General features: G+C 44.4%; 1 protein-coding gene across 4 annotated transcripts in view; it reads right to left on the bottom strand.

Moving 5' to 3' along the window:
* TELO2 (telomere maintenance 2) overlaps positions 1–26,212 on the bottom strand; it is a 35,098-nt gene extending 8,886 nt beyond the window's left edge. The window contains exons 1-17 of one of the 4 annotated variants that reach the window (XM_056534409.1): positions 26,100–26,212; positions 23,575–23,922; positions 21,611–21,891; positions 21,066–21,134; positions 20,371–20,518; positions 17,268–17,370; positions 16,142–16,210; positions 14,373–14,514; positions 14,141–14,277; positions 9,847–9,935; positions 9,670–9,759; positions 8,473–8,561; positions 5,783–5,871; positions 5,409–5,525; positions 5,136–5,207; positions 2,955–3,143; positions 30–121 (exon numbers count right to left, since the gene is read on the bottom strand). In XM_056534409.1, coding sequence (XP_056390384.1) covers positions 30–121; positions 2,955–3,143; positions 5,136–5,207; positions 5,409–5,525; positions 5,783–5,871; positions 8,473–8,561; positions 9,670–9,759; positions 9,847–9,935; positions 14,141–14,277; positions 14,373–14,514; positions 16,142–16,210; positions 17,268–17,370; positions 20,371–20,518; positions 21,066–21,134; positions 21,611–21,891; positions 23,575–23,903 — 2,105 coding nt within the window. In that variant the 5' untranslated portion in view covers positions 23,904–23,922; positions 26,100–26,212. Of the gene's footprint in view, positions 1–29; positions 122–2,954; positions 3,144–5,135; positions 5,208–5,408; positions 5,526–5,782; positions 5,872–8,472; positions 8,562–9,669; positions 9,760–9,846; positions 9,936–14,140; positions 14,278–14,372; positions 14,515–16,141; positions 16,211–17,267; positions 17,371–20,370; positions 20,519–21,065; positions 21,135–21,610; positions 21,892–23,574; positions 23,923–25,996 lie in introns of all 4 variants that reach the window. The other 3 variants (XM_056534408.1, XM_056534407.1, XM_056534410.1) reach the window with 3 other exon arrangements.
* Positions 26,213–26,788: the final 576 nt, after the last annotated feature.

The raw sequence follows: 26,788 nt of genomic DNA, 5'->3' as shown, positions 1-26,788 counted from the left end.
GTACGGAGGAGTGTATGAATATTACTTACTTGTCATAGTTCTGTATCAGTGGGAAGAAGAAGTGTCCTACAACTGCATGGAATCTGTTTGGTGTGGAGGCTGGGGTGGTAGCTTTCTGACTCTACAAACAGAATAGAGACAGAACACAAATAAAAACACAAATATTAAAATGTAATAGAATATACACATATGTCTACAATACAGAATGCTTATAGGTGGTGCACCCTCTATAAAGAAAGACCATGTGACTCCTATGGGGCCTGGGGTGAGAGGACGCCCACCACTGTACTGCTTCCTGCTATTCATTTATAGTGTTTGCTGCAGTCACAATTGGGGAGATCATTGCTTATTCAATGATACACTATTAACCCCTATGACCAGGCTCTTTTTTTTTAAATTTGACATGTATCTCTTTAACCCCTTAAGGACCGGGTTTTTTTTCCGTTTTTGCAAAATTTTTAAAAAATCATAACTCTTTCAATTTTGCACCTAAAAATCCACATGAGGGCTTATTTTTTGCGCCACCAATTCTACTTTGTAATGACGTCAGTCATTTTGCCCAAAAATCTACGGTGAAACGGAAAAAAAAAAACCATTGTGCGACAAAATTGAAAAAAAAAACGCTGTTTTGTAACTTATGGGGCTTCCGTTTCTACGTAGTACATTTTTCGGTAAAAAGGACACCTTATCTTTATTCTGTAGGTCCATACGATTAAAATGATACCCTACTTATATAGGTTTGATTTTGTCGGACTTCTGGAAAAAATCATAACTACATGCAGGAAAATTAATACGTTTAAAATTGTCATCTTCTGACCCCTATAACTTTTTTATTTTTCTGTATATGGGGCGGTATGAGGGCTAATTTTTGCGCCGTGATCTGAAGTTTTTTAACAGTACAATTTTTGCATTGATAGGACTTATTGATCGCTTTTTATTCATTTTTAAATGATATAAAAAGTGACCAAAAATGCACTATTTTGGACTTTGGAATTTTTTTGCGCGCACGCCATTGACCGAGCAGTTTAATTAATGATATATTTTTATAATTCGGACATTTCTGCACACGGTGATACCATATATGTTTATTTTTATTTACACTGTGTTTTTTTTTTTATGGGAAAAGAATGATCTTTATTCACTTTTTTTTTGCAGTGTTATAGCTCCCATAGGGACCTATAACACTGCACACACTGGTCTTTATCATTGATCACTGGTTTCTCATAGGAAACCAGTGATCGATGATTCTGCCGCATGACTGCTCATACCTGGATCTCAGGCACTGAGCAGTCATTCGGCGATCGGACAGCGAGGAGGCAGGTAGGGCCCTCCCGCTGTCCTGTAAGCTGTTCGGGATGCCGCGATTTCGCCGCGGCTATCCCGAACAGGTCACTGAGTTAACCGGCAGCTTTCACTTTCGCTTTTAGCCGCTCAGCTCTGAGTGCGCGGCTAAAGGGTTAATAGTGTGCGGCGCCGCGCGCTATTAGCGGCAGGTCCCGGCTTCACTATGACGCCGGGCCCGCCATGATATGATGCGGGGTTACCGTGTAACCCCGCGTTATATCATGGGAGCAGGACCAAGGACGTACCAGTACGTCCTTGGTCCTTAAGGGGTTAAATAGTAATAACTTTAGAACACTTTTTCTGAGCAGAGCGATTCTGAGATTGTTTCGTGACATATTGTACTTTATATAGGTGGTGCACTTTTGTTGACGCATTTTTTGTGAAAAACTGGCAAATTTCTGGCGTTTTAAAATGTTTTTTTTTTTATTAAATAGTGTACACTGTGCGGTAAAATTGATATTATATTTACTCTGTGGGTCAGTACGATTATGGCGATACCCATTTTATATCGCTTTCTATGTTCTTTTTCCTTTTCTGAGCAAAATTCTTTTTCTGCCATTTATTTTCCAACAGCTGTAACTTTTTTATTTTTTGTCCGACGCCATTGAGTAAGGGCTTATTTGCGGGATGATCTGTACTTTTCATTGGTATAATTTTTGTGCTGCGTGCTACCTTTTGATCTTTTTTATTCCGCTATTTGTACCAAAATTGGTGAATTTTGCGCTTTTTTTAATTTTATTTTTTACGGTGTTCACCGTGCGGGATAATTTACATTATAGTTTTATAGTACACGTCATTACGGACGTGGCAATCCCTATTATGTATATGATTTGTGTTTTTGATCTTTTTTGGTGATAATACAGGGCTTTTATTGGGAAAGGGGCATTTTTTTCTATTTATTTTTTACACTTCATACTTTTATTGAAGAACATTTTATTTTATTTTTTACACTTTTTACAGGTTATACTATGCTGCAATACATTTGTCCTGCAGCACATTATAACCTGATGAGCTGCAGACACTACAGCCTGTGCGATCCAGCCTCTGGCTGGATCTCACAGGCTTCCGTAGCAGGCATACAGGAGGTTGTGATCTGACCTCCTGCTGCCATAGCAACGAACGGCGACCCGCAATCGTATCGCGGCGCTGCCGTTGGAGAACAGGGGCAGAGCGCTCCCCCTGTCAACACCATAGATGATTGATCAAGGCACCTAGGGGGTTAATGCTGCCGGGACCGGCGCGATCGTGGCTCCGGCAGCTGCGGCGGGACTCCGGCTGTGATTAACAGCCGGGTCCTGTCCCTGATCTCCTGCGCTGCCCGCGGCAGTGCAGGAGATCGATATGACTTATGCATACGTCCAATTGCGCAAACGTGTCAGATGACTGGACGTATGCATACGTCCTATAGCAGGAAGGGGTTAAGGTAGCAAAATGTGAAGCCCAGAAGTTGATAGTCCTTGGCTGTCATGGCATGACTGGAGTTGTGGTTTTGCAACTGCTGGAAAGCTACAGGTTGGAGAACACTGTACTAAGGTGTCTAGAATTCAGATACATTTATATATTATATAATATTGGATAACCCTTTCTAATGTTTCTATTGTAGCCAATACCTTGGCAAAGCGTCTGGTTTTGTTTGCAATCCTTTCCTCCACAATTTTCCTCCAGTCAGCAGATGCATCACCATTCAGGTTCCCATGTGTGCTTCTTGTAGACTGTAAATCATGGGTCACCTTCTCAGGGGCCTCTCCTTTTTTTGGGTTCACAGACTCTGACAGCTCCTGAGCGGCGGCTACTAAAATCTGATAGAGAGAGAGAAGCATTCTACGTTGCTAAACATTTGTACTTTATAGAATCCATGAATGAAGATCTATCAGTGATAAGCTAAAGGACATGTCCACCACCACTTCAACTATTTCCCTTTGACGATTCCTCAATAGTAGAAGACAGAAAACACTCGGCACTGCTGCCTATGCAATAAGCCAGTATGTCAGTACCTCTGCTAGCTGACCTGCGCCAGGTGGTGCTCTCTGTATAGTCTGATCAGTCCAATGTGCATACAGTGACCCCCCCGACCTACGATGGCCCCGACATACGATCATTTCAACATACGATGGCCTCTCAGAGGCCATCGCATGTTGAAGGCAGCATCAACATACGATGCTTTTGTATGTCGGGGCCATCGCATAAACGGCTATCCTGCAGCGCAGACTGCTTCAGCTGCCACCGGATAGCAGTTTACGGTGCCCCGTGTGGTCCGCTGACAATCACTCACCTGTCCTCGGGGCTCCGGAGCGTCCTCTTCGGGATCCCCTGCATCGTTGGCACTCTCCATCAATGTCATCACGTCGCTGCGCACGCCGTCCCGTCATCCAATAGGAGCGGCGTAAGTAACAACGTGATGGCGGCGACGGAGAGCGAGGATGCCGGGAAAGCAGAGGTCTTGCTGGAGCGTCGGGGACACGGCGACAGCGATGGAAGGAGACATCCAGGGCAGCGGTGACGGTCCATAGCGGCGGGGACACGTGAGTATAACGTACAAAAAAAAAAGTTGCAGCAGCACTCTGGGTCAAAAAATGGAGGCTCTTAGCGCACTTTTTGATCAAAATGTGTCCCCCCATCCACCATGCAGAGGTGGCCTCATATCGGATGGGACCCTAACATGATAATTCACCTCTGCTGTGCATATAGCCTCTGACTGTGTGACATGTTGGATCAGCCATTGACTAAACCACCTCCAGTCTGAGAGGGGTGGGATGCACGGCTAAAGAGGGTGCCACACCCCCCAACTTACAAAGTAAAAACAAAAAGGAAAAATAGCCAGCACAACAACCTAATACACAGGTGCCCGTTGCTGTGGCAAAAACAAAATGTACAAAAAAAAAAGTTGCAACAGCACTCTAGGTCAAAAAATGGAGGCTCTTTTTGATCAAAATGTGTCCCCCCCATCCACCACGCGGAGGTGGCCTCCAACATGTCACACAGTCAGAGGCTATATGCACAGCAGAGGTGAGTTATCATGTTAGGGTCCCATCCGATATGAGGCCACCTCCACGTGGTGGATGGGGGGGGGGGGGGGGTACAAATTTTGATCAAAAAGTGCGCTAAGAGCCTCCATTTTTTGACCTAGAGTGCTGTTGCAACTTTCTTTTTTGTACATTTTGTATTTGCCACAGCAACGGGCACCTGTGTATTAGGTTGTTGTGCTGGCTATTTTTCCTTTTGTTTTTACACGCGAGTATAACCTCCAATACCAGTGGTCTTCAACCTGCAGACCTCCAGATGTTGCAAAACTACAACTCCCAGCATGCCCGGACAGCCGTTGGCTGTCCGGGCATGCTGGGTGTTGTAGTTTTGCAACATCTGGGAGGTCCACAGGTTGTAGACCACTGCCCTATCCTTTACATTGCACGGATCCCTCAACATACGATGGTTTCAACAAACGATGGTCCATTTGGAACGGATTACCATTGTATGTTGAGGGACCACTGTACTCCAAGGTAGAAAATGAACAGGGCAACTCACCACATGCGTCTTCTTCAATCGTCTTTATTAAAAAAACATAGAAAATACATACAAGTGCAGGACAAAGGTGGACGGTAGAGATTGGGCCCCGAACTACATCCCCCCCGTCTCTACCGTCCACCTTTGTCCTGCACTGTATGTATTTTCTATGTTCTTGAATAAAGAAGATTGAAGAAGACGCATGTGGGGAGTTGCCCTGTTCATTTTTCTACCTTATTGGAGTATTTCCCCTTGAATTGCCTCAATGCATTTATATAGCACATACATACATCTAATATATCCATTCGCTGCCGCAGGCTGTAGTTTAAAGCGTAGAATTCTCCGGTAATATACTGAGACACCTGTAAGAGAAGGAGGAGGTTATAGTTAAGCTATCCATACACATGCCTGGCCATGCTAAGAGTTGTAGTTTTGCAACAGCTGGAGGCACACTGGTTGTGAAACACTACATTATATGGCATTAGCTGTGTACAGGCTCTTATGAACCACCCTAAAAACATGCCCATAGATGTGTATTAAGAGATATGAGTGGCAGCACTTACCGGTATAGGATCTATAACCGTGACAGAAACCATGGCTGCGTATCTCAGCTGTGTGAAGTTCTCCACACCGGGGCAGTCTTCGAGGTGTAAGAGGATCTTGACTAGCTCAGCACTAACCTATTAGAGAAAGGAATCTTTATTATTTAATATATATATATATATATATATATATATATATATATATATATATATATATATATATATATATATATATATACACACACACACACACACACACACACACACACACACAGAGAGACTTCTCCAAAGGACCACCCCCTGATCCAGACCGGGTGTCCAGTTCCACATTTTTGGGTGGGCTTTTTGTATCTTTCTTATCTTCCAGCAGAGAGATGAATGGTCTCCAGTTTTACCTCTTTGGTGGCGGAAGGGTTTGAACGAATCAAGCTGGATAATGAAGTCATAGTCCCCTCCAGTTTCTCCACATCATTTGACAACAGTGCTAGGGAAACAGAAGATAAAAGGTCTTAAAGGGGTACTCCGGTGGAAAACATTTTTTTTTAGGTCTTTATAAGTCAACTGGTGCCAGCAAGTTAAACAGATTTGTAAATTATTTCTAAAAAAATCTTAACCCTTCCTGTACTTTTTAGCAGCTGAATACAACGGAGGAAATTCAGTTCTTTTTGAATTTTTTTTTTGTCTTGGCCACAGTGCTCTCTGCTGACACCTCTGTCCGTGTCAGGAACTGTCCAGAGCAGAATAGGTTTGCTATGGGGATTTTCTCCTGCTCTGGACAGTTCCTGATACGGACATCAGGTGTCAGCAGAGAGCCCTGTGGACAAGACAAAAAAAGACAAAAAAGAAGTACAAAAAGAACAGAATTTCCTCTGTAGCATACAGCTGCTAAAAAGTACAGGAAGGGTAAAGATTTTTTTTTTTTTATAGAAGTAATTTACAAATCTGTTTAACTTTCTGGTACCAGTTTATAAAAAAAATAAAAAATAAAGAACATGTTTCCACCAGAGTACCCTTTAAATGGCCACTGTAGTTTCAAACAATTTGCCTCCATGTGATATACAAACGTGTGACTCCTTTCACTTCTGCATGAAAATTCTGCATGAATGTATAGCCAGTACACTGTCCCATTCACACAGCAGAATTTCTGCTGTAGGAATTAAAGGGGTACTCCGGCGCTAAGACATCTTATCCCCTATCCAAAGGATAGGGGATAAGATGCCTGATCGCGGAGATGCCGCCGCTGGGGACCCCCCATGATCGGAGGGAGCATGCTCCGGGGGCTGATTCTAACGGGGTGTGGCGTGGAAGATCACGGGGGTCCCCAGTGGCGGGACCCCCGCGATCAGGCCTCTTATCCCCTATCCTTTGGATAGGGGATAAGATGTCTTAGCGCTGGAGTACCCCTTTAAATCCAAGTGCATGGGCAATTAATATCTGTGGAATTTACTGGAGAATTTTCATGCAGAATTTTGTGCAAACACAACCTTACCCTCATAAAACCAAGTCTTGGCCACTAGGGGTCTCCCTTATTTGGAACCTGCTGATCACTGCCTGTGTTATGGAAAACACCAGGACAGAACACAGGAAGTAGGAGCAGGGTACTGCACGTGCTAAGGGCAGAAAAGAAAGAGTGCAAGCAAGTCTAGGCAGTGTACAAGCAAGCTGAGTCTACCTACCTCCTGTCTACCTACTTTAGAGGATCCACACTGTCCCTAAAAGGTAAATCAAGTCTCATCTCTGACCACCCACATAAAGTCCCATGTGCAAATAGTAGTGTATATTTTCATGGCACAGCAGAGAAAAGTACATGCTGTGCAGTGATCAGTCAGAGAAGGAAGGGAAATAATGTCCATGTATGTGTACTACTGGTTTTGCCATCTAAAATGGAGACAACGAGACACCGATAGCACCCGATGGACCCCTATGACCATAATGAGTTTCCAGCACTTAGTCTTTCAAATTACAGACACAATAGCACTAAGCACAGCACTGTTTTGTGTGGTATATATGATGAAATCTGTGAAGCTCATAGGAGATGTGAACAGGGCCTTAAAGGGGTTCTCCACTGCCCTGCCTTCCGGAGCTCCGCTCACAGCGTCCTGAAGTTTATTACTCCGAACGCTGTGTGCGGGCTTCTGTGTTTCGAGGCCGCCCCCTCGTGACATCACGCCGGCCCCCTCAATGAAAGTCTATGGGAACCCCTTTAACCTTCTATAGGCCAAGAAGTGGATTTTATCTAGACAATGCCCTATGAGTTAGGACTGGACTTCTCAGCGGGATTATCTATGTACCAGTTTGCAGTTCTCTGCACAGTAACAACACATTTCGCATTCATTTCACAACCTTTATATAGTGTATCGGCAATGTAATTTCAATCTTTAACATTTCAGATTAAAGGAGATCTCTGGAATAGAAAAACATATCCCCTATCCTAAGGCAGTGGTCTTCAACCTGCGGACCTCCAGATGTTGCAAAACTACAACTCTCAGCATGCCCGGACAGCCGTTGGCTGTCCGGGCATGCTGGGAGTTGTAGTTTTGCAACATCTGGAGGTCCGCAGGTTGAAGACCACTGTCTTAGGGGATAAGTGTCAGATCTCCTTACAGGGCCCCGGCTCTCCTCCTGATTGGGGAGTGTCAACCACAAAGCTATGGCCGACATGCCCCCTCAATGTATCTCTATGGGAGCGCCGGAGCCATGCACTCAGGAACCTCCGGCTCTCCCACAGAAATGCATGGAGGGGACATGTCCGCCATCGCTTCTTGCGGTAGTCGTCACACTTTATTTAGAAGGAGAGCTGGGGCCCCAAACAGGAGATCAAGGGGGGGTTCCTGCGGTCGGACCCCCCCCCCCCGCAATCTGACACTTATTACCTATCCTAAAGATAGGGGATAAGCTTTTCAATCCTGGAGTACTCCTTTAAATGAATACTGCCATCCAAGAAGACTGCTAGGATATTCCATCTGTAAGGTCTGAGCCTCACAGATGAGAAAGGGAATATCACAGCAATGCCACTTCTGTTCTGGAATGGGAAAACAGCTTTAGGTATAAAAACATGTATTTTAAGATGATTAGTGCCTCTTACCTTCCAAACAATCCCGGATATATGCTGGAATTTTGTCTTTCCTCAGCTCGGTATCAGCACTCATATCATATGGAGTCAGGTCATCGTCACTGTTCAATGGGTTTAAGGAGAAAATAGACTAAAAATAAATAAATTATAATACACATGTACATGGAAAAACACTGTACTTGTCTTTTTCCGGCAGCTTATGTAGAGAAAAAAAATTAAGAGGCGACATACATATGCATCCCTCCGCTTATAGGTGGTCCAAACAGCGAGACCCCGCTATCAGATAGTTATCCCCTATCCTGTGGATAAGGGAAAACTTGTAATCAAGGAATAACCTCATAATAATGCAATATTGTTTCCTCTTAATTAGGGATCGACCGATTATCGGTTTGGCCGATATTATCGGCCGATATTCCCGATTTAAGACATCATCGGTATCGGCAATTACCTTGCCGATATGCCGATAATGCCCCGGCCCGCCTCCCCGGCCAGGGACCGCCGCCAGCTGCCCCATTGCCTCTCCCATCCCCAGTTTTATAATTACCTGTTCCCGGGTCCCAGGGTCCGCGCTACTTCTGGCTCCTGCGACGTCCTGCACGCTGCGCAGCGCAATGACGAGTGACGTCCTCAACGCGACATCATTGTCAGTGCGCACAGTGACAGCTCAGGACGTCGCCGGAGCCAGAAGTAGCGCGGACCCCGGGAACAGGTAATTATAAAACCGGGGATGGGAGAGGCAATGGGGCAGCGGCGGTGGTTGTTGGGCTGGGGAGGACCCCAGGACAGGCAGGGGGAGAGAAGCAGGTGGTGGTCTCTGGCCCCGCAAAAGCCGCTGCAGTTCATTGATTTAAAGCGCCTGCTTTAAATCATTGATCTGCAGCGGCTTCTGTGGGGCCGGGTGCGGTGGAAGCCGATAACTTATACCGATACTTTAGTATAAGTTATCGGCTATCGGCCTGAAATGTCACAGATTATCGGTATCGGCCCTAAAAAGAAAAAAAAAACGATATCGGTCGATCCCTACTCTTAATACTACAATTCAATTCCCAAATAATAGCCACATCCAGCTCTATATAATAGTGGGTGGCCTTATATTGCTCTGGGTGGATCACGCTGCTGACCCGGTTTTTCCCTGCACTCTTCAACTCACTAAAACTTGTCCTTCATGTAACTATTCATATTATATAGTATATGTTTAATAAAACTCACCTATCGACTTCTGAGTCTGATCCTGTGTCAGCCTTGGGCTCCCCACTCTGTTTGTTATCAATCTTTGAAGGCTGAATTATGGACTGAGAGCTGCGAAACACAGTGATGAATAGATATGACCAGGGAATGGATCAGGCATGGTCAACAAACAAGATGGCCGCCACGTCATCCACTTACCTCTCCTTAGCACCCTCTGGATTCACCGCACAAATGGATGGAGGGGTCAGCAGAGCCTTGAGGTCTTTGATCTCCTCATCTTCTTGATACTACAAGATGAAGATTTTACCTTCGTACAGTAAATTGTTTGTAGGTTTTGGCATCTGCATTTGTACAATATGAATAATATGAGGGACACAGACCACTATAAATAGGATTTTTGTGTCACTCTCCTTTAAGGTCTATTCACACGTACTGTATCTTGCATATTTGATCTGCAGGAGAGGATCCTGTAGGTGAGGAATACTTTAAATCATTTTTTTTTGCTGAGTTCATTGGGGGACACAGAAGACCCTGGGTAAAGAATACACTTAGCACAGTACAAGAGAATAAGGTGTCAGTAGGAAGATGGCCGTACCCAGACACCATATGGTAGGCAGAAGAGCAATGTGGTCTATGGAGCCATGACACGCAGAGGCTGCATGTGCTTAAAGGGGTACTCCGCCCCTAGACATAAGATGTCAGATCACAGGGGTCCCGCCGCTGGGGACCCCTGGGATTTCGGCTGCAGGACCCACCTGTTGCGGCTTACGCCAGAGCTGGAGGCTTCGGCTCCCGACCACGGTGACGTGAGATTGTGACGTCACAACTCCGCCCCGCCCCTCAATGCAAGTCTATGGGAGGGGGCGTGACAGCCGTCACGCCCCCTCCCATAGACTTGCATTGAGGGGGTGGGACGTGATGTCACACGGGGGCGGAGTCGTGACGTCACAATCTCCTGTCACCGTGGTCGTGAGGCGTTAGGATGAGAGCCTCCAGCGCTGCCAGAAGCCGCAAAAGGTGGGTGCTGCAGCCGAGATCCCGGGGGTCCCCAGCAGCGGGACCCCCGCGATCTGACATCTTATCCCCTATCCTTTCGATAGGGGGATAAGATGTCTAGGGACGGAGTACCCCTTTAAAGAAAAGATTTTGAGCAGGGAAAGGAGAATGAAGGTGGGCAACTCCTCACTAAAATGAAAGGACGTCTAGGTTGTGAGGAGTATACAGACAGTAGGATCTCTGGACATGTAGGTGGAGAAGACTAATGCAGAGAACAATCACAAGGCCTGGTCAGAGGACACAAAAGGAATCACAGAGGCTGAATGTCCGAAACTTTAGAGAGAAAGTCATCCGTGGGAAATAGAAATGTAATGCAATAAACTCCTAACAAGGCAAATCCACAGATGCTGGGACTGAAGGTATGTCCTCTCTAGAGGGCTACTGGTTGGTCCATATGTCTGGAATGAAGCTGACAAGAAGTGTCGAAAATGAGAAGTCCCATAAAAGAGCATGGGAACCTAAGGACTCACGGAAACCCTGCTTCACCCTTGAGTACAGACAAACATGCTATTCTGGAGGTAGTCTTCACAGGTTAGGAGACAAAGACAACAAGACTCAGGTCTTAGTGATGAAGTCTACTAGCTAAAATATGGAGCTGGAGCCGGTATTTAAACCAGGAAAGGATTTTGAGGGGACAGGAAAACAGGAAAACTGTATCTATCATTGTATCTTCCCTAAAGAGGAATTATAGGCTTAGTGTGTCTGCCAGACCAAAAATCTGGATGATTGGACCAGAGAGCTCAAACTTTGTTTCGTCAAGGTGTTTCAGAAGTCTACAGAGTTTGATGTTTCAACATAAAATCTTCATGGGCCAAGAGGAGCCATAAAGATCACTTGACATAATAGCCCATGAAGGGAGGGCCTTTCCAGTGAAGAATCATTAGGCAGCCTCTACTGGCCAATAGGATGGCTGTCCGGGAGGACAGAAAAGTAATCATGGCAAGGAAGAGGGATTGATCGCCATTGTACCTGGGAAGGAGAGCTGGGGGCCCCAAACAGGAGATCAAGGGGGGTTCCTGTGGTCGGACCCCAGCAATCTGACACATTATCCTCTATCCTTAGGATTGGGGATAAGCTTTTCTATCCTGGAGAACTCCTTTAAATGAATACTGCCATGATATGCCATCACATTCTAAATCGGTTGACTGCCTGGGGATGAAAGGGCTAATCCGGTCTCCTACAGGCGACTGGAAGCGGCAGGGTACTAGAGGTCTGACCCTCACCGATGAGAAAGTGAATATCACAGCAATGCCACTTTGTTCTGGCATGGGGTTCAGCTTTAGGTCTTGTTGTCTTTGTCTTCTAAGCTGTGAAGACTACCTCCAGTATAGTCTGTTTATCTGTACTCAAGGGGGACGCAGGATTTTCTCACCCGCTGAGATACATTGTACCAGCAGTGCTCAATACAGATCAGTTCAAAGCCTGTATCAGCTAAAAAGACTGAAACAAGTAACCATTTAGTGGATACACTATCTATTATATCATTTTTATCATCTATTACAAAGGCTATTTCTGCTCATACATTTACTGCAAAGACTTTTTTGTATCAGCTGCATCAAAGAAGGACATAATACTTTTTCCAGACTGGAACTTCCAGTACTATTTACTATATATTTTATGATTGCCAGAATATAAAGTCTTTCATTATTACATTTAGGCGATTAATACCACTAGGGCCCAGTGGATTTTCACCTTTAATATATCTGTGCCAGGATTAGAGTAATTTTATACAATTGTTTTATATATGTTTAATAAAAATTTTTATTAATTGAAGCATCTCTATATTAATTTGGAATTCATTGTGTACCCTTTGGGGGTAAAATCCTAGAAGGATTGGTTATATATTCTTTTCAGATTTGTAAATTACTTCTATAAAAAAAAAAAAATCTTAATCCTTTCAATAATTATCAGCTGCTGAAGTGGAGTTGTTGTTTTCTGTCTGGCAACATTGCTCTCTGCTGACATCTCTGCTTGTCTCGGGAACTGCACAGAGTAGAAGAGGTTTGCTATGGGGATTTGCTTCTAAACTGGGCGGTTCCCGAGACAGGTGTCATCAGAGAGCACTTAGACAGAAAAGAACAACTCAACTTTAGAAGCTCATAAGTACTGACAGGAATAAGATTTTTTAATAGAAGTAATTTACAAATCTGTTTAACTTTCTGGAGCCAGTTGAAAATATATATATATATATATATATATATATATATATATATATATATATATATATATATATATATATATTAAAAAAGTTTTTTCCTGGATAACATTTCTAATGAATGACATATGTTCGGCGCAGCGATACGATAATGAGGAGAATGTAATACTGAAATTCTACCTCCCGAAAAAAAAAAACTTTCTGACCTCGCTGTTCCATTTCTCTGAATGCCAGATCGTCACTAAGAGCGCAGGAAACTACTAGCGCAAAACTCTGGCTCCCTTATTAGACAAAGGCTGTCCAGGCATGCTGGGAGTTGTAGTTTTACAACAGCTGGAGGCCCCCTGGTTTGCAAACACTGGACTAGGGGAAGTTAAAGGGGTACTCCGGTGAAAAACTTTTTTTCTTTTAAATCAACTGGTGGCAGAAAGTTAAACATATTTGTAAATTACTTCTATTAAAAAACCTTAATCCTTCCTGTACTTATTAGCTGCTGAATACTACAGAGGAAATTCTTTTCTTATTGGAATGCTCTCTGATGACATCACGAGCACAGCTCTCTCTGATGACGTTAATTATAATAACGCTATATTTATTGTTGTCCTTAGTGGGATTTGAACCCAAGTCCCCAGCACTGCAAGGCAGCAGTGCTAACCACTGAGCCACCATGCTGCCCTTCTCATACATCTGCTATTCAACTGTTGCCAGAAAGTTAAACAGATTTGTAAATGACTTCTATTTAAAAATATCAATCCTTCCAGTACTTATCAGCTGCTGTATGCTCCACAGGAAGTTCATTTATTTCTGTCTGACCACAGTGCTCTCTGCTGACACCTCTGTCCATGTCAAAAACTTTCCAGAGCAGGAGCAAATCCCCATAGGAAACCTATCCTGCTCCGGACCCTTTAATGCAGCCTTCATCAGTTTTATAAACCAACCACATAGGAATTTTTCTGCATCCCAAGATTTCCATACACACCTCTGTTACATAAAAGGTGAGGAGGCCACCAACATACACTCAATAAAATTTTTTTTTTTTGTGAACCATAATGTCCTATTTTCTAGTTCTAAAAACCAAGCCTGTCTCTACTATACTATAGTACAGTGGTCTCCAACCTGTGGACCTCCAGATGTTGCAAAACTACAACTCCCAGCATGCCCGGACAGCCGTTGGCTGTCCGGGCATGCTGGGATTTGTAGTTTTGCAACATCTGGAGGTCTGCAGATTGAAGACCACTTCTATAGTATATCTCAGTAAATGAGCCACAATAAGAATCTTACTTGGAAAGAAAGACTAGGACCTCCGGGCTCCATATAGCGGCTCAGACATTCGGCAACTACCATGCCCAAGCATCTGACTGGAGGAAGAGAACTGTCCAGATACAGGCGAGTCCCAGAGGTCAGGGCGAAGAGTATCTCTGTGGTTGAAAGAGGAGCAAAGAGGCAAATCATCTCTTAAACGTGAAGAACAATCCGGACCCATGGAGTTCAGCCAGATTTTACAAGCCTTTACCTTGCTTGCAGCCTTCAGTTTCTTCTTTATTCAAGAGATTCAAGGAAATAAATATGGAGCGACTCAGGTAAAGGAGCTGGGGATATGGCGAGTGTTTGACTACACTGCTAGATGACCAGACTTCTAGAAGCTCCTTCAGGGCCTGGACAATACAACATTACATTACATAGAAGTACAGTTTTGACAGCGATTATGGAGGAGATTCTCAAAAACGACTGTAATTTCTGTTCCAGTGATATTATTCACACCTTTGTTTTTCCCCTTTCATCATTTTTAAAGGTCTTTTGTGCTGCTTTGAAAATATGTGAAAATTCAGTTTCACGACACTTTTGTTTTTTTTTTGCGCCAATTTTTTTGGTTTGTTGCAGCCATATTGGATTTTTTTTTGTGCCAAAATTGCAGAGCTTGGTGCCAAAATCACCATTTTTTGCGCCAAATTTTACATCCCAGAAAATTCTGGTGGAAACATCTTACGAAATATTCCTTGGTTACTAGTGCCCAGACAAGCGATAACTGTATAAATAAAACATTTCTGAGGGGTTATCCAGGAAAAACCATTTTTTTTTTTTTTTTTTTTATATATATCAACTGGCTCCAGAAAGTTAAACAGATTTGTAAATTACTTTGATTAAAAAATCTTAATCCTTTCAGTACTTATGAGCTTCTGAAGTTAAGGTTGTTCTTTTCTGTCTAAATGCTCTCTGATGACACCTGTCTCGGGAACTGTCCAGAGTAGAAGAGGTTTGCTATGGGGATTTGCTTCTAAACTGGGCGGTTCCCGAGACACGTGTAATCAGAGAGCACTTAGACAGAAAAGAACAACTCAACTTCAGAAGCTCATAAGTACTGAAAGGATTAAGATTTTTTAATCGAAGTAATTTACAAATCTGTTTAACTTTCTGGAGCCAGTTTATATACATATATATATATATTTAAAAAAAAGTTTTTTCCTGGATAACCCCTTTAAATGTGAGTGCAGGTGCAGTCACAAAGAAAAAAAAATTTATATATTTTTTTAATAACATTTTTCAATAATTATTATTTCTTTTTTAAATAATTACTAAAACAACATCTTTTCCCAAAAAGACAAAGAAAATAAAACCCCAAAACAATAAAACTACAACCATTTCTGTGATGTCTACACTATCAAAAAGCAGGTGTGAAATTTTTTATGTAAACTGGACTCTCACCCCTTTGAAAATATCATGTTAAGCCGACAATATACATGGACACGCCCACTTTTACAAAACTGACGTGAACAGTGTAAACCGCGGCACAAAGCTCTTTGAAAATGTGGTTGATACTTTTCGCACCAAAATGTTGGTGTGAAATAGATTTTTTTTTTTGGCGCATAATTCTTTGAGAATCTCCCCCTATATATTTCCTCACAATTTTTAAGATCTCTGCTTGCTGTCATTTAGCAAGACCAAGTCATGGTTTACTTCCAGTAAAAAGAAATCAGTCTTGGTCACGTAATGGACAAACAGCTGTATATCTGTGTGCACATTACATGACAAGGATGAGTTTAATTCATAAAAAAAAAAAAAAAAATACAAGTAAGTTTCCCACTGTATGACAGCAAGCAGAGATCTTTAAAACCATGAAGGATTTCTACTGAAAGTATTCTGGAAAATCACATTACTTTTCATACTGTAATGAAAACCTTTTTGTGGTGACCCTGTAATATCAATGTGTTGTCTATCACCTATGTAGCTCCAGACTTATTCTTTATCTACTTTCTTATAGAAATCACTCAGGTCTTTACCCACCTTAACCAATAATGGCCGGCAACTTTTCTCCATAGACAAATATCCTAGAATGTTCTGCAAGGTCTCTCTCTGACAAGAAAATAAGAGAGAATTCTATTAAAATCTCATTAATGATAATTGACTACCAATGAGTAGGACAGTTTTTCCCAACCAAGGTGCCTCCAGCTGTTGCAAAGTCTGGGCATGCTTGGAGTTGTAGTTTTGCAACAGCTGGAGGCACCCTGGTTGGGAAACTGTTACGCCGAGCGCTCCGGGTTCCCGCTCCTCCCCGGAGCGCTCGCTACACTCTCGCTCCCGCAGCGCCCCGGTCAGATCCACTGACCGGGTGCGCTGCGATACCGCCTCCAGCCGGGATGCGATTCGCGATGCGGGTGGCGCCCGCTCGCGATGCGCACCCCGGCTCCCGTACCTGACTCACTCTCCGTCGGTCCTGTCCCGGCGCGCGCGGCCCCGCTCCCTAGGGCGCGCGCGCGCCGGGTCTCTGCGATTTAAAGGGCCACTGCGCCGCTGATTGGCGCAGTGGTTCTAATCAGTGTGTTCACCTGTGCACTCCCTATGTATACCTCACTTCCCCTGCACTCCCTCGCCGGATCTTGTTGCCATTGTGCCAGTGAAAGCGTTCCCTTGTGTGTTCCTAGCCTGTGTTCCAGACCTCCTGCCGTTGCCCCTGACTACGATCCTTGCTGCCTGCCCCGACCTTCTGCTACGTCCGACCTTGCTTCTGTCTACTCCCTTGTACCGCGCCTATCTTCAGCAGTCAGAGAGGTTGAGCCGTTGCTAGTGGATACGACCTGGTCACTACCGCCGCAGCAAGACCATCCCGGCTCTGGTGAAAACCAGTAGTGACTTAGAACCGGTCCACTAGCACGGTCCACGCCAATCCCTCTCTGGCACAGAGGATCCACCTCCTGCCAGCCGGCATCGTGACAGAAACACTGGAGTAGGATATGATTAGCGTGAATTATTTATTTTTTAAGAGCCGAGGAACGTGCTCTCTAATCACCCAAAGTGCAAGAAAAAGTGCAAAACATGTTATACTAACACGGTCTATCGCTAAGCCCTTCTCCGACAGGAGAGAGCCCCCCCCCCCCACAACAAACCTTACCCTTCGCCCGCGGACCATTACCTTAGTACCATACTGCAAAAACAGCATCTTCTGAGTGAGAAGGAACTGAGCTTTTTTATTCTTCAGAACCAGATCTCCCAGTAACTTGGAGAGAGTCGCAGGCCTGTGGAAGACAAAGGATGTACACAAATCTGACATATTCTAGCTAAATAGACTGATGGAATGTATGTGAGCCTTGCTTAGATAATGTATAATCAAAATCACAGACTTAAAGCGTACCTGTCATAGTGCAAAAAAAAGAAAAAAGTGATATGTTACTCAGGACCCAATCCTGATCATGTAACATATACTTTTTATGTGTCTCGGACCTATATATCCAGAGATATAAGCATTTATCTGCTGGTGAGTTACTTTATCATTGTGCAGGCTGGAGGGGGCGTGTCAGTCTGTCTCCCTCACAGGAGCAGTCAGCCAATCAGTACTCTCTACTCTGTAACCCTTTCCTTTTTGGTTTTATGCTGTGTCATGTTACACAGAGGAAGATACTTGGAGCTTGCCTGCAGTAATCAGAAGACATTATGGTGAATTCATAACAGGATAAAATGTATAAATATAAGAATAGATCTTTATAAAATTAGTGCAAGGATTTTTTTTAGATACAAGTACAGCATTTTTATGAATACATGTTCTATCTGTTTTATCTTCTCCTAGTAAAGCTGGATGCTAATCAGCACAGCTTCCACTATGTGTTTCATTCATCTTTCACAGACTCCTGAATGTCTGGTCAACTTCTTTGTCATTCAGGAGTCCGAGAAAGCTTTGACTATTTCAGCATGCTGGGAGTTGTAGTTTAGTAACAACTGAAGCTGCAATATTTGTAAATAAATGTGTTAGAGCAGTGTTGCCTCCAGCTGTTTTAAAACTACAGCTCCCAGCATGTCCACACATCCTTTATCTGTAGTTTTGCATACACAATAGAAATCTCCTATACTGGATACCGGTATGCTTTACGGCCGATATCCAGTATGCTGTAAAATCTAGACTAGTCTGTCTGGCTAAAAGACAGGCGACCCCTAGTGGCGGCTATTTTGAGCTTGAATTTCAGGTGAAAATGTAAATTTTTTTTAACAGGTGTATATTGTGAAATGTCCTATTCTAATGAGTCCTGCAATATATGAAAAGTTTTTAACAATGACAGTGCCTCTTTAAGGGATCACTCCTATGTGATGAAGTTATTTCTTATACACAGGACAGAGTACAACAAGCTGATATGCATATGCAAGTGTGTGTGGTGGTCTGACTGCTGGGACCCTCACTTATCCCGAGACAGAATTGTCCCCGAGTTAAAGGGGTTATCCAGGAAAAAAGTTTTTTATTTTTTTTATTTTAAATAGATCAACTGGCTCCAGACAGTTAAATTACTTCTATTAAAATATCTTAATACTTTCAGTATTTATGAGCTGCTGAAGTTGAGTTGTTCTTTTCTGTCTAAGTGCAGAGTAGAAGCAAATCCCCATAGCAAACCTCTTCTACTCTGTGCAGTTTCCAAGACAAGCAGAGATGTCAGCAGAGAGCACTGTTGCCAGACAGAAAAGAACAACTCAACTTCAGCAGCTGATAATTATTGGAAGGATTAAGATTTTTTAATAGAAGTAATTGACAAATCTGTTTAACTTTCTGGAGCCAGTTGATATATATAAAAAAGTTTTTATCTGGAATACCCCTTTAAAGTTGCGCAGCCTAAGCTTTATTTGTTTGCAAGGGGGACGGAGAATAGCAAAGTCTTATGGTACTATAGAAAACCAATGTATTGTTGTCCACACGTGTTCATTCTGAGGACAACTCTCAAAATTTATGGGGATCCCAGTGGTCAGACCCTCCCAATAGAGAATGGGGAAAGAATTGCCCCCCCAGAATGACCAACGCTCAGTTTATTCTCAGACATTGCTGAACTTGGAAGTGTTCATTCATCCCTATAACGAATAAATGGAGTGTAGGCTACGCACCATTCACTCCAGGAACAATTCTGTCTCTCGATCCCGCACCCACCCAATCAGCTTGTTTTTCCAAATCCTATAGTTCAGGGATAGCTATACAGTATTAGATGGGATGAAGTAGTCGTTTGGCCCTGGCTGCATAATCGGGCCATCTAAAAGGGCTTCTCATATAAAGAGTAACCATTACAGTTTGGTTACAAGCTGCAAAATAAACCCTGTGTGTAGCCTGATCATGCCTTTATCCCTCCATATGTCCCCATGATCAATAAGTTGACAAAAGGTAGATTTTTATTTTTTGTAACTTTTTACATTTTCCTTAATTAATAAATTTTTTCTTTATTATCTTTTCACAGGTTAGCAGGATATACTTTCTGTTCCCTGTTATCCTCATATACAGACTACTGATAACCGGGAGCTAATGGTAACAGCCCATTAGATCTCTGACCCCACTGATCTGTATAGTCAGACAGCAAGAGAAGACGCAGATCAAGTCTTTTCTGCGTGGCTCTAGGAAAACACTTCTAAAGGGAGGCCCTGTGATGTCATTACCTACATCATGGGTTTCTGCAGTAACCATCCGAATGTAGAACCAGAGTATCTGTATTCAGGGGCACAGCTGCTGTTCTGAGGGGGTTTTAGTGACAAAGAACTGATTGGGGGAAGGACCGGGCTGTCAGTGTGGCAGGACACGGGCCGGCTGTCAGTGTGGCAGGACACGGGCCGGCTGTCAGTGTGGCAGGACACGGGCCGGCTGTCAGTGTGGCAGGACACGGGCCGGCTGTCAGTGTGGCAGGACACGGGCCGGCTGTCAGTGTGGCAGGACACGGGCCGGCTGTCAGTGTGGCAGGACACGGGCCGGCTGTCAGTGTGGCAGGACACGGGCCGGCTGTCAGTGTGGCAGGACACGGGCCGGCTGTCAGTGTGGCAGGACACGGGTCGGCTGTCAGTGTGGTAGGACAGGGGTGGGCTGTCAGTGTGGCAGGACACGGGCCGGCTGTCAGTGTGGCAGGACACGGGCCGGCTGTCAGTGTGGCAGGACACGGGCCGGCTGTCAGTGTGGCAGGACACAGACGGGCTGTCAGTGTGGCAGGACAGAGGCGGACTGTCAGTGTCACAGAAACAGGGGTCATCAGATATGCACTTATAGAGAGACATATGCCACTTACCCATCTGCCATCTGAACTAGCCCAGTCACCACCGGCTCCATCCACCTGTCAGGAACAGACTCGATCAGTCGCCAACAGATCCTCTGCCAGATGCAATCCGATTGGACCAGAGTGGTCAGGCGCGGCACCAGTACAGAAAACAGTTCCCCTGTAAGCAGATACAACACACTTTAGGCTTTGTTTACACCCAGATTCCCTCACATTTGATGTGAAAATAGCACAGTATTCAGCGCTGTGGACACAACGGAACCTGAAGGACCATTATAAGTGAATATGGTCTAACTGGTGCATGAGTCGACTACGCAGGTGTGAACTTAAAAGGGAAGTTCTTTAACTTCATAATTCTTTTGGTAAGTTAACCTATTACCCAAACTACCTTGGATAAACTTTATTTACAGGGATTGTCTCATCACAGTCAGCCCTGCAATGCTAGAGGAGATCCTCAATAACTAGTGGATTTTGCTGTTAGCTGCCCATTTCCACTGCAGTGGCCTCTACAGGAAAAATGTAGTATTACGTGTTGGATATATATATATGGATGGTTGGGTCCACCAGTTCATGAGGTGCAACCCCAAACAATTACACCAATAAAGCCTAACAGAGCATATGGAGAGGGCTACTTTGTACAATATGGAAGCTTCTCTTGTTATTTACAATCGTTAGAAAATTATTTTATCAAGAACCAGGATACTTACTGTGGCGCCCCTGCATACAGACTTTCCCCAGGAGCTGAGATACAAAAGAAATGGAGCAACCTTTCCCATCTGAGAAAAAGAGAACAGAATTAGTAAACTATAAGCAGGGCAATTCCTTAAAGGGGCACTCCGCTGCTCAGCATTTGGAACAAACTGTTCCAAACACTGGAGCCGGGAGCTCATGACATCATAGCCCGCCCCCTCATGTTGTGACACCCCGCCCCCTCAATGCAAGTCTATGGGAGGGGGCGTGACGCCCCCTCCCATATACTTGCATTGAGGTGGTGGGGCGTGAAAGCATGATGGGGCGGGGCTATGATGTCACAAACTCCAGGATCCCCGCTGAGCAGTGGAGTACCCCTTTAATGTGCTATATTGCTGTTCCCTCAGGTTTAAAAATTCCTTTGAGGCATTAACCACATAGTTTTGACATGGAAGCAGCAACTATTTCAGTGACAAAGACCTTGTGTTTTCACCAAAAAAAACAGACAAACTGCAAGAAATGAATATTCACTTCTTTCTGTGGTCTCTTGGTCTCCACTTACCTCTTAGAGATACAGAAACCATCTTCAGTACGCACAGTATGGCGTTCCCCACACGGGGGTAATAGTTTTTAGGGAAAAAAACTTCTTTAGTGTGTTTTTGGAGACAATTCGCTACATGATCGGGTAGGCTGCAGATCTTGCTCAGGATGGCTTCATGTAAGATCGGTGTTGGCGTGGCCTCCAGCTGCTGCTGACAAACTTCCCATATGACCTCGGCCAGAGCTCCATTCTGCAAGAACTTCTCCAGTACATGAACACAGCGATCGAGGCGGACACAGGGTCTGTAATAAGAGGAAAGCGGATTACAGTACTGCAACGTGTGACATTCATGGATAAAATTGAATTCAGCCTTTTGTTGAATAAACTGATAAATAGGTGTCTAGTACGGCAGCTCTGCCCTATTCATTTAAAGGGGTACTCCGGCCCCAAGACATCTTATCCCCTATCCAAAGGATAAGATGTCTGATTGCGGGGGTCCCGCTGCTGGGGACCCCCGCAATCTAGGTTGCAGCACACACTTGTAAGTACTGCCGGCCGTCACGCCCCCTCCCATAGACTTGCATTGAGGGGGCGGGGCGTGACATCACACGGGGGCAGAGTCGTGACGTCACAATACTCTGTCCCCGTGGTCTGGAGGCTCCAGCCTCCAGCGCTTCCGGCAGTACTTACAGGTGGGTGCTGCATGCTAGATTGCGGGGGTCGCCAGCAGTGGGACCCCTGCGGTCAGACATCTTATCCCCTATCCTTTGGCTAGGGGATAAGATGTCTTGGGGCCGGAGTACCCCTTTAAGAGAGCTGTTCCTCTGTTACTCCTCTGGGAAATGAATACATTTATGACTGGGTATTACCATTTCCACAGAATACAATTTTACCCTTACCAGGATTAGTCCCACTGTCAAGTGGAGTGTTGACATCCTGTTGTCCATTTACACATACATTTCCAGGATGACACAATATAAGGAAAAGTTGAAGAACAGTTATTTTATATGGATTTCATGAATTTACTAGAATAAACAGGTCCTTAAAAATGGCTCTAGCAATCATGGCGTTCTTCATGTTCCTGTCACAGTTTTGTAGAAGCCCTGCAGAGATCAAAGGAGTTAATTTATTGCTGATCTCTTCATTTTGTCATGAGCCAAGGCTTAAAATCTTTGCTTCTTACTGCAGAGAAGAAACAGGGGGGAGGCTCCTGCTGCAGCAAGTTGTCCTACATCCAAAAACAAATAAGTGAGGAAACAAGGTGCATGGCTAAATTGCTGAGATGTACAGTATACACGGATAATGTGCCTTTTAGTTTAAAGGGGGTTATTCTAGGTTTGCATTTCCAAGCAGCTCTAGCACCAGCTTGTTTTGCCGGCACCCAATACAGGAGTATGTCAGGGCAGATATTCTGTAGTGTGAATGGGCCTGAACTGTCAATCCTGTTATTACGGTCATCGAATAAAGCTGCTGTATTCACTGACCAAACTGAGAGTTATTAACACTGTCTCCCACAGACTCTGCCTTGAGTGTAACTGTCTGGCAGCTAGTGGTGCAGCTGGGGTGCAGGAATACTTGGATCTGTTCCCAGACATTATATTTAGTGGGGCCACTAGCTACGCAATATACAGGACTCGTGTACACTGCACAGAGTGTATGTCTGTGCTGCAGCCGTGCAAACATGACAGCTCCCACACACTCTGTGCACTATAGGGGTGTCCTATTTAGTTCACAGTAAAGGAGAAAGTGAATCAGCTGTCAGATCAGCGTTCACGAAGAGAACTAGGAGGGGCTGTCCTGAAACCCCTCAGAGACTCTTCTGATGGGTCCCTACTGCTAAAAGAATGTCACATTTTTTTTAAATAAATTGTTTAAATACTATAATTTAAAAAAAAAAATATTTTTAATAGTGTCCATAGCCTTTAATGAGAATTTTCCCATAAATTAAGAAATCCCCCATATAAGTGGCTTATGTGTTCACTCACCCTGTTCTCACCAAGCTGTCCATCAGAACTAGGAATGCCTGGTCTGCTGGACCCTCTAAGAAAAAACTGTCCCATAGGCCCATACGGTCAGATGTCAGAAAGTCAAACCACTGAGGTCCCATTTGGGCCACCAAAAACCTGAGGAAAGGGGTGTAATGTGTTCTGTTAAACTCTGCGATCTCCTGATCCATGGCCGGGTTCGCTCCACCTCCTAGGTAACGTCTGGCCTTGGACAGGACCTCCACCAGTCTCTCTCCATCACAGATCTTAGATAACTCAGCGATGATCTCTTGGATCTCATGAGGGACGGGCACAATGACCTGATCCATTTCTTAGGAGGCTGTATACCTACAGAAAGGAAAAAAAAGTAAAAAAGTTCTGATGATCCGATAGTGTTCTGTTCTTACCCATCAACTCCTTCAGGTTTATCTATCGTGACACAATACAAACAAAGCCTATAGGGTCTGATCCTGAGGTGCCCCCTACCGAAGGGAAGAAGTCAGGGTCAGATGGAAGGAAGAAAGATTGGAGAGTGTATAAAGAGTGTGTTTGGAGTCTGTTAAAAATGGAGATGCATAGTAGCTGTATAGCCAAAATATTTGATTTGAACCCTTTTTCTGGCCCATGATGGATCTGATTCATCATGACGCTGTTAAAGGGGTACTCTGCCGCTCAGCGTTTGGAACAAACTGTTCTGAACGTACCACACCAAAAGAAGAGAAAGGTGAGTGCTCCACTTTCTCTTCTTTTGGTCTTGTACATTTAGTTGTTACTATAGCGTGTAGCGCTACCTGGATCCTTCATACTGTTATACCTGCATCGCTCACATGTGCAGTTCATTATTGGACTTTTAAGGTTAAGGCCGTGCCGGCTTTTCTAGTTCTTTTCCTTTAGTGTTTCATGAAACTGTTCTGAACGCTAGAGCCGGCGCCTGGAGCTCGTGACATCATAGCCCCGCCCCCTCATGACGTCCCGCCCAGCCCCCTCAATGCAAGTCTATGGGAGGGAGCATGACGGCTGTCACGCCCCCTCCCATAGACTTGCAGAGACTATTGAAAAGATTCAGATTGGGCAGACTAGATGGGCCAAATGATTCTTACCTGCCGACACATTTTATGTTTCTATTGAGGGGGTGGGGCGTGATGTCATGAGGGGGCGGGGCTATGATGTCACGAGCTCCCGGCGCCAGCGTTCGGAACAGTTTGTTCCAAACGCTGAGCAGCGGAGTACCCCTTTACGGGTGTAAAGAGTGGGCTCAGACCTACCTAGCCTTCAGTGGCAGGCTCAACCAATAGAGTACAGATTTAATACATCAATGCAATATAGATGTTTAAAAAAAATAATAATATTCTAATCACCCCCCTTTTCTCATTTTTCAAAATAATAAATACATAAAAAACATATCTGGTATACATTAAAAGGGGAACTCCAGTACTTAAACTTCTTATTCCCTATTCACAGCATCGAGGATAAGTGTCTGATGGTGGGGGACCGGCCCGCCCCTCCGTGCCTCTCTATGGTAGAGCCGAAGATACACGAGTACAGCGCTTGTGTATCTCTGGCTCTCTCATAGACAATGCATAGAGGCGTCGTGTCAATTACCGCCACTCCGTGCACGAGGATAGCCTGTGCTCTGAAAACAAATCTCCAGAACATCAGGTCGCTGTGCAGAAGATCGTGGGGGTCCCAGCGGTAGGATCCCTCTGCGATCAGACACTTATGCCCTATCCTACAGTAACGGGGGATAAGCAGTGTCGTACCAGAGTTCTCCCTTAATCATCCCACACGTAGAATAACATAAAATAATTCATTTTTTTTTGGTCACATCATGACCCAGAAATGTATGTATTTTTTTTAATACAATCAAAAAGTCTGATTTATGACAAATTGTTACAGATAATAAAAACTACAGATCACAGCGCACAAATCAAGCCCCAACACAGCGCCATAGGTAAAAAAATGTTTTTTTTTTTTTTTAAAGTTATAGGGGTCAGAACAGGATGCTCAATAAGCATAAGCAAAACTCCATGCACAACTACTACTCCCAGCATGCCTGGACAGGTGGAGGCTGTTCTAGATGCAAAGGAAGGATAATATATGGTTGCAAAACTGAACATATCCTTCAGTGTTTTCCAACCAGCCTGCGTCCAGCTGACGCAAAACTACAACTCCCAGCATGCCCGGACAGCCGTTGGCTGTCCGGGTATGCTGGGAGTTGTAGTTTTGTGCCAGCTGGAGGCAGGCTGGTTGGGAAACATATATGTGACCCAACTCTACACGCAGAGAACTACAAATCCCAGCAGTGACTAAATGAAGTGCACAATAAGTGGTGACCCCTGAACCTTTCCTTCTATTATTATTACAAGTTACATGTCAGTCAGCTGTTGCCATAGAAATAAGAGGATGGGATTTCATGCATTACCTACCCTGTCCCAAAACAACACGCAGGCGCAGTTTTTCTTTAAATTTTCGAGACTGCCGCTTATCAATCATTCAGCAAGGCTAAAACTCGTGAGCGCCATCACCTTGGTCTTCTCACCGGAAGTTATGCGCCGCCATCTTTGTACACCCACTGAACGTGCCGCCAGAAGCAATGACGCATGACGTCGGCTACAGGTCCCGATCATGTGACAGCGCTGTCATTCTGTGTGGCAGTGACGCTCTGGCGCCCTCTAGTGCTCGCTGTGTATTACTACAATAAACGCTTGCTGCTGTTCTTCAGTTCAAGACCCGCTCTATGGCAGAAGTGAAAGAAAAAAAAAAAACTGTGACCCGTAGCTGAATGTGACCTAAACGCCTGAGGTAAGCGCTTTAAGCCCTTGTCAGTGCTGGCCGCTGTTAGGGGTTAGGATTAGGGTTTAGGGTTAGGATTAGGGTTAGGATTAGGGGTAAGGGTTAGGATTAGGGTTGGGATTAGGGGTTGGGGTAGGGGTTAGGATTAAGGTTAGGGGTAAGGGTTAGGATTAGGGGTTAGGGGTAAGGGTTTGGATTAGGGGTTAGGGTTAGGATTAGGGTTAAGGGTTAGGATTAGGGTTAGGGGTAAGGGTTAGTATTAGGGTTAGGGGTAAGGGTTAGCATTAGGGGTTAGGGTTAGGGGTAAGGGTTAGGATTAGGGGTAAGGGTTAGGATTAGGGGTAAGGGTTAGGATTAGGGTTAGGGGTAAGGGTTAGTATTAGGGTTAGGGGTAAGGGTTAGCATTAGGGGTTAGGGTTAG

This window comes from Hyla sarda, chromosome 8 (genome assembly GCF_029499605.1).
Source record: "Hyla sarda isolate aHylSar1 chromosome 8, aHylSar1.hap1, whole genome shotgun sequence".
NCBI classification, from domain to species: Eukaryota; Metazoa; Chordata; class Amphibia; order Anura; family Hylidae; genus Hyla; species Hyla sarda.
The sequence above is the reverse complement of the archived record's forward strand: the minus strand, read 5'-3'. Positions and strand labels throughout refer to the sequence as shown.